The 8264-nt window shown below is 37.1% G+C and overlaps 1 protein-coding gene across 1 annotated transcript; it reads left to right on the top strand.

Moving 5' to 3' along the window:
* Positions 1-4801: 4801 nt before the first annotated feature.
* On the top strand, positions 4802-8017 carry LOC141586797 (uncharacterized). The gene is made up of 2 exons (XM_074408148.1): positions 4802-6326; positions 7197-8017. Exons 1-2 carry the CDS (start codon positions 4802-4804, stop codon positions 8015-8017), a joined length of 2346 nt encoding a protein of 781 aa, XP_074264249.1.
* Positions 8018-8264: the final 247 nt, after the last annotated feature.

The following is an 8264-nucleotide window of genomic DNA, read 5'->3' on the forward strand; positions in this document are numbered from 1 at the left end:
GAAGACTGCAAAGTTGCTAAGTTTCCTTTGCCAAGAGGATTAAAATTATCTACTGATGATGGTCAAGTCTTGGATAATCCTGAAGTGTACAGAAGATTAGTAGGAAGGCTTTTGTATCTGAACTCTTCAAGACTCGACTGTCATATTCGTGACAAAGACCTCGGTCAATTTATAAGTGAACCCGGGATGCCTCACTTACAAGCGACTTTGCATGTCCTTCGATATCTTAGAGGGACTATTAATACAGATCGTTTTTTGAGTGCCAAGTCCGACCTTACATCGATGCCCTACGGTGATGCAGACTGGGGTCAGTGTGCTTTCACCAGTAGGTCACTTAGTGGATATTGCATATTCTTGGGTAATTCTCTGATATCATGGAAGACCAAGAAACAGAGAACTGTTAGTAAGAGTTCTGCTGAATCCGAGTACAGGAGCCTATCATATACTTCTTCAGAAATTGTTTGGCTTGATAACATTCTACAAGACATGAAGATTCAGGTGCCCAAGCCTATTTCCTTAATGTGTGATAGCAAGGCGGCAGAACATTTGACTCACAATCCTATTTTTCATGAGAGAACAAAGCATCTGTCAATAGACTGCCACTATGTCAGGGAGAAACAATTGGCAGGTTTTCTGTTAACTAAACATGTGAGGACGGGATTACAGCTTGCAGATCTTATGACAAAGGCATTGGGATCTGATCAGCATACCTTCCTTTCATCCAAGCTTGGTCTAGTATCTTCCCCAGCTCAAGCTTGAGGGGGGAATATTAGACTATGTAACTAATATAGATAAGTTAGTTATGCAAATCAAGAATTAGTTACATGATTAGTTAAGCTGACTCATATTTAGTTAAAGCTAACTTGAGTTGGTTAGAAGGTTGTTAGAAGCCACTGCTATATATAGCTGATCATGTACATATCATTATTCACCTTTTCAGAATAATAAAATCATAATTCTTACATTCTCATTCTCTCTAATCATGTTATTACAAACATCAGTTTAATAATATCCTATCTCTTTGAATATCGTTTGTCATTGTAGTTACTACTCTCTCTATTTTTTTATATATGACTTTCCAGTGGCGTCGCCAAAGGGGGTGCAGTGGGTGCGACTGCATCCCCTTTGGTTTCAGAAATAAATAATATTAAGTGCAGTTATGTATCAAGGAAATGTGAAGGGTCTAGTGGCAAGTCCCTTGTATTTTGATTGAGTGATTCTGGGTTCAATTCTCCTTGTGGAACATTTTTTTGCTTTTGCAATTACTGGCGTCATTAATAGTTTAATACCATGTCGTATTTAAATGCTTTTGTGTTTTTGCTTTTGCAATTACTGGCGTCATTAATATTTTTGCTTTTGCAATTACTGACGTCATTAATAGTTTAATACCATGCCGTATTTAAATGCTTTTGTGTTTTTGCTTTTGCAATTACTGGCGTCATTAATACCATGCCATATTTAAATGCTTTTGTTGTCTCAAATTTTCGTCAATAACTACTATACCATATTAAATGAATTAGTTACGTTGAAAAATTCATATAAAATACTTCGTTTTTTACTAAGCATATTTATTAGTTGAATCCTTTGAATTGAGTTGTTTTAGAATTATATATGTACTTCCAAAGTTTATGTTCTACTTCGTTTATTTCATTTTATAAGTCGTTTTAGTATACATATTATAAAACAAAAAGAGGGTATATATTACTATAATATGAATAAATTTAATCTCGTCAACTTAATAACTTTATATGAAGTATTTAAAATAAATATATAGGAATTTAAGTTCCGGTTAACTTTGTTTTGGATCGAACACAATATTGCTCAAAAGGATGAGATATATATAAATTTTACGCCTAAATTGAGCACCGTTGTCGGAGAGTTAAATTTCATCTACACATGACATCTTTTGGTTATTAACTTTCCGCACCCCCATGATCTAAATCCTAGATACGCCAACTGTGACTTTCTCACATTTCGAGACACACACTTCTCTCTTCAATATCTCTCAAATTATATGCTTAAATATAGTAATATGTATACTCATATGAAAGAGTTTTTCATAAGGAATTTAATGGTATAATTTTTATAATTTTTTACCAAATATATTTTTGTAAATATTAAAGTCAAAGGCTCGTCTCGAAAAAACAAAACGTCATATATTAAAAAAGGGAAATGCTAAATCCCGCACACAATTTTGCTAAATCCCGCACATTTTTTCACCTTAGTCCAAATTTACCCCTCTCATTTCTCACCCCACCCCAGGGAGAGACAAATCAAAAATAAAATCAAAAAATCAAAAATCCCCAAAAGGTGTCCCCGTGAACTACCAGATGCCCCCCGAAAACTGACCGACGACGGAGAGAGGAAAGGGACTTCAGCAACGGAAGGTCGACGGCGACGGGGATTGATGGTCACGGATTAGAAAATGCAAGTTACTGGTGCAAACATGGTTATCTCCCTTCCGTCGATGTGCAAACATGAGGCATCATGATGTTTATAAACATGGGGCATCTCTCTTATTAGACATCAAACATACATAAACATAGGTCATTTAATTCGTTTTTGTGAATCTGCTCATTGATAATTTGATCAATTGATGAAGAAAAGATCATTTTTTAATTTGTGAAAACCCTAATTGTTAAAATCCATTCTTTTAAAAAAAAAACATTCACTCAATCTATTAGAAGCGGTATGTTAATAAAATTGTTGATAAAACAACGAAATTATTAGTGATAGGTGCGAATTAAGATCCATAATCATCAACTATTAACGGATTGATTAAGTTTTGGGAGAGAAGGAAGGGAGAGAACTTTTTGTAATTTGTTTTTAAGATGAAGGGTAGGATTGGAATAATGGAGACAAAGTGTGCGGGATTTAGTAAAAGTATGTGCGGGATTTAGCAAGTACGTTAAAAAATGGAGGGAGTATGTATCACCGTTAAAATGCTACATTGATATCAGTTAATAAATCTTAGAACATATACTCTAAACTTGTTGCTAAAGGCCTAGATGAATCTACACTTTACAATTCTATAATCTACACCTTCTATAATCTAAAATTTCTACTTTGATGCCTTGAAATTTGCGTTAATTCCACTTTAGTGCCTTTAAATTTAGATAATTTCACTTTGGTGACCTAGGTTTGGATTATTTTCATTTTGGTGACTTGAGTTTTGAATGAAATTCCAAAAACATATAATTGTCAATTTTAATATTAATTAATTACATTTTCAACATAATAAAGTACAAAATAAAATATTAAATAACATATATAAATAGAATAATTCCATAAATTTGCAAAAAAAAATAGGGTTATTTCATAACAATAATCCATTGGTGGTCTGCAATAATCACTCTATCCTATTAATAATCCCAATTAAATCCAACCTAAGCACCATACCTTTTATTAATGAACCAGTTGATATTTTTTTGAAGTTTATGTTGGAATATTTGATAGTTTTTGGACAACCTAGCTGGTATATGTGAAGTTTATGTGTAATATTTTCAAGTGATGAATCAAGAACTTGGTTTATTTGATACACATAAACTTCAAAAAATATCAGTTGGTTCGTTATTAGAAGGTATGGTGTTTAGGTTGGATTTAATTGAGATTATTGATAGGATGGAGTGATTATTGCAGACTATCAATATGATGGATTATTGTTATGAAATAACCTAAAAAAATAATGTTTTATTAGATACTCCGTATAAGTTAAATGATGTCAAAGATGAGATTATTCTCAGTTAAACATTAGGATAGATTAATATGAGAAGAGGGGACATAGGATGGATTATTGTTGTGAAATAACCCTTTGTTTTTTTTGGTATAAAATACTACTTCGTAATAATGTATGCATAGGTCACCAAAATGAAAAGTAATCCAAAACCCAGGGCAACAAAATGGAATAATACAAACCTCATGAGTTGGGGCACAATGGAATTAGGTCAAACCTCAGGGCACCAAATTGGAAATAGGAATAATTCAACTAAATATTACGAAGTTACAAGGTCACCTAAGACCACTCCCAAGTAAAGTTATGACCTTGTTGGGTCACACTAATCAACAATTAAGAAGAAAATTAACATGGCCTATTTGAAAAAAAGAGGTCAGCTGATGACCTGTGTTGGAGTAAATTGACCAAATTCATGACGGAGAGATGTAATTGGTTGAGATTATTAACAATTAATAAAAAAATATATGAAAAAGTGATAGAATGTCAAGAGATATAATTGGTTGAGAATTGAAAATGATTGGTTTAACGAGTTTGGTCGTGACCTTCTTGATGAGAGGGTGTAAATTGACCTAGGTAAATAAGGTAGGAATGAGATTAAGAGTAAAAATGAGTGGTGACCAAATTAGCTTACCTCTTGCCTGGGATGGTCCAATGGGTCATTCACCATGATATGATCAAGTTCCTAAAATATTTATGAGAAGTTTTAACTCCTTAATATGTTTAACGTCACACTCACATATTTCTGGGTCGCTGTAATTCTTAAAGTAACAACAAAGGGTAAATATGTCTCTCCCATTCAAAGTTTTCATTATAAAAGTAACAACATAGGGCAATTTACCTTATTTGGTTTATTTGTTCCTGTAATTAGCCCATACTTTTGTATATATATATTAGCTAGAAGAACATGTAAAGCATACAATTTGGCAATATACAATAATCATTCAAATGCTATCTCAGTCTACGTTTCAATATGGTATCAGTGACCTAATTTTCTAAACACATCTGCCGTCTCTTTTTTTTTCTCTGTTTTGTTCTTGTCTCTTTTCCTTATCACAAATCTCTACAAAAATGACTAATTCTGCCATTGTTGATACTTCAAAATCGTCGTCTATCTCGTATATTCACGTTGAAAATACGGGTCATAGCATCACTCCCGTTGTTTTCAATGGGAACAACTACGACGAATGGTCTCGATCCTTCCAACTCGCTCTTATGGCTAAGGGCAAACTCGGATATATTGACGGTACCATCATCAAACCTTCCGCCACTGCTGCGAATCTCGACACATGGCAGTCGACCAATGCTTTGGTCACCATGTGGATCTTCAATACAATCGACCCTTCTCTGCGCAATCAAATTACTCTTCGTCCGGAGGCAAAACAGGTGTGGCTAGACATTAAAAATCGTTTTAATCAAATTAACGAGGCTAGAATTTATCAATTGCAGGCGGATCTTTTGGCATGTCGACAAGGTCCCACTGAGACTATGGTTGCGTACTACGGTCGGATGACAGCCATCTGGAATGCCCTCTCTGAACTCGATGCTCTCCCGTCATGCTCTTGTGCTTCTTGTGCGTGTGACTGGATGACTATTATTAATGCTAGACGTGAAAAGCGACGAGTCCGTGATTTTCTCATGGGACTTGATGAACGATTTTCTAATACCCGCTCACAAATACTTGGTATTTCTCCTCTCCCATCTTTAGATCTCATTTATAATCGGTTGTTGCAAGATGACGGAATGCGCACCTTATCGTCTACAAATAAGGACGCTACACCCACTGCCATGGCTTTTGCTACCCGTCTTCACCACGGGTCTCGACAGTCAGGTGGGGGGCGCAGCGAACCAAAATCAGACCGTCGTAATTCCTCTGAACCCTCTAAATATTTTTGCATTGCTTGTCAAAAACCGGGTCACAGTCTTAAGTTTTGTTTTCAAGTGACGGGGAATTTCCCCGACTGGTGGGGTGACCGTCCCCGCCATCGTATTTATATAGATCCGAATGCTACCGATATGAGTAGTGCTGTGTTTGTACCGGATCCACGAGGTAAGTCACAAGCATCATCCTCCAAACCCGCTGGTTCTGGTTCAACTCCCAAGGCTCACATGGCTTCTGTACATGCGGCATCTACTACCAATGCAGCGTCTTCGTCTCGTCCTCCGCTCGCCCAGTTTGATAAGCTTGACCTCAATTCTTTAACTCCATCTCAGTTGGAGGAATTGGGTAGGTTATTGCAGGCTCGCACATCCGACACAACTGAGCGGCTCAATGGTAATCTTTCTTCTCCGTCTTGGATTGTTGATACGGGAGCATCCCACCACATGTCGGGATGTCTCTCACATTTTTCTAATCTTAAAATAATTCCTCCTATTTCAGTTGGTTTACCCGATGGTAATCTTACCATTGCCACTAAAAGTGGTGACATACAATTATCTTCTCGTCTTATTTTACGTGATGTCTTATACGCTGCTAATTTAATTTGCGATTTAATTTCTGTCTCGAGTCTTTTACAAGATACCACTCTCACCATTCAATTTTCGCATAATTTATGTCTTATTCAGGACCGTATCTCGAAGACGGTGATTGGAGCATGTGAGCAACACGAGGGGCTCTATTATTTACAAGGGGTTCGAAATGACGTAGCCCACGTTTGTATGACCAGTTCCGTTGGTTCAATAGAATTATGGCACCGAAGGTTGGGGCACCCCTCTTCCCATATTTCCCGTTTTTTACCTTTTATCGATAATAAATCCCGAACTCATGATATTTTTCATAGCAAAACTTGTGACATTTGTTTACGCGCGAAGCAAACTCGCGAACAATTTCAATTAAGCAATAGTCGAGCTATTACTCCATTTGATCTTATACACTGTGATTTGTGGGGACCTTATTCAAAAAATGCGTCATGCGGGTCAACTTATTTTTTAACTATTGTGGACGACTTTTCTCGTTCTACGTGGGTCTACCTTTTACGTCATAAAAACGATACAAAACAAACTTTATTAAATTTCTTCGCTATGATAGAGCGTCAATTTGACAAGAAAATCAAAGTTTTCTGGACCGATAATGGTACCGAATTTCGCCCTCTTATCAATTTTTTCAAAGAAAATGGAATTATTTTTCAAACTTCTAACGTTGACACTCCACAACAAAACGAGCGGGTCGAACGCAAACACCGACATATTTTAAACGTAGCTCGTGCTCTCCTTTTTCAAGCAAGCTTACCTCTCTATTTTTGGGGCGAATGTGTCTTAAGTGCCGTTTACTTAATAAACCGCACCCCGACACCGCTACTAAATGGCAAAACACCGTATGAAACTCTCTTTTCAAAACCACCACCATTTGAAAATCTTCGTATTTTTGGTTGTCTCGCTTACGCCCGTAATTTAAATCGTTCTCATGACAAATTCGCGTCCCGAAGTCGTAAATGTGTTTTTATTGGCTACCCTTTTGGAAAAAAAGGGTGGCGCCTTTTTGACTTAGACACCGGGTCATACTTCGAGTCTCGTGATGTTGTATTTGTTGAAACAGAATTCCCATACCAAAAACTTAATATCCACGAGCTTACCCATGATCCAAACTCTTTTATACTTGATTCTCTGTCTCCTATCACGGGTACACTGCTCGCCTCTTCCTCCACGACGGACACACCCACCACTTCTTCATCCACTGTTTCCTCTACAACGTCGACACCAATTACTACCACCACGACATCCACTCCCACGGTCTCCCCACAACCCGACCAACCTTCCCAAAACACCCCTATTCCTCAAAACGACCCAACTCAACTGGGTCGAGGACATCGCCAGAAGAAGCCCAATTCTAATCTCAATGACTATGTCCTATCGAAACCTCGCCCCTCGTTAAACGTTCTCACTGCCTCGTCATCGTCTTCAGGTACCGCCTTCCCTATTTCTCATTTTATTACTTATGATAAATTTTCTCCTCAACATCAAATTTTCTTGACGGCCGTGACTAAACATCACGAGCCTAGCTTTTATAAAGATGCAGTACAGAATCCCGAATGGCGAAAGGCTATGCAACTTGAGATTGAAGCACTTGAAAAAAATCAAACGTGGACTCTCGAACATCTCCCTGCCAACAAGAAAGCAATTGGATCCAAATGGGTCTACAAAATTAAGTACAAGGCGGATGGCTCTATTGAACGCTATAAAGCTTGCTTGGTCGTTATGGGAAATAGACAAATCGAAGGCGTGGATTACAATGAAACATTCGCCCCCACCGTCAAGCTCGTCACAATTCGCACACTACTACAAATTTAGGCAACTACAACGCCCCTTTAACAACGATTATTCACGAAAATCACAATAGACGTTGTAGAATGTATGGCGCGAATTTTACTAAAATCAATTACAACGGGTATGGTTATAAAAACCGTTGTTATTAGTTTTAACAACGGGTCACACATGCACAACCGTTGTTAATAAGTTGGCGCAAAATTGGCGCAAAGTTAGTGAAAAGTAATCACAACGGTTATTTTTTAAACCCGTTGTTAAAACTTATTTAACA

This window comes from Silene latifolia, chromosome 6 (assembly GCF_048544455.1).
Source record: "Silene latifolia isolate original U9 population chromosome 6, ASM4854445v1, whole genome shotgun sequence".
NCBI lineage: Eukaryota > Viridiplantae > Streptophyta > Magnoliopsida > Caryophyllales > Caryophyllaceae > Silene > Silene latifolia.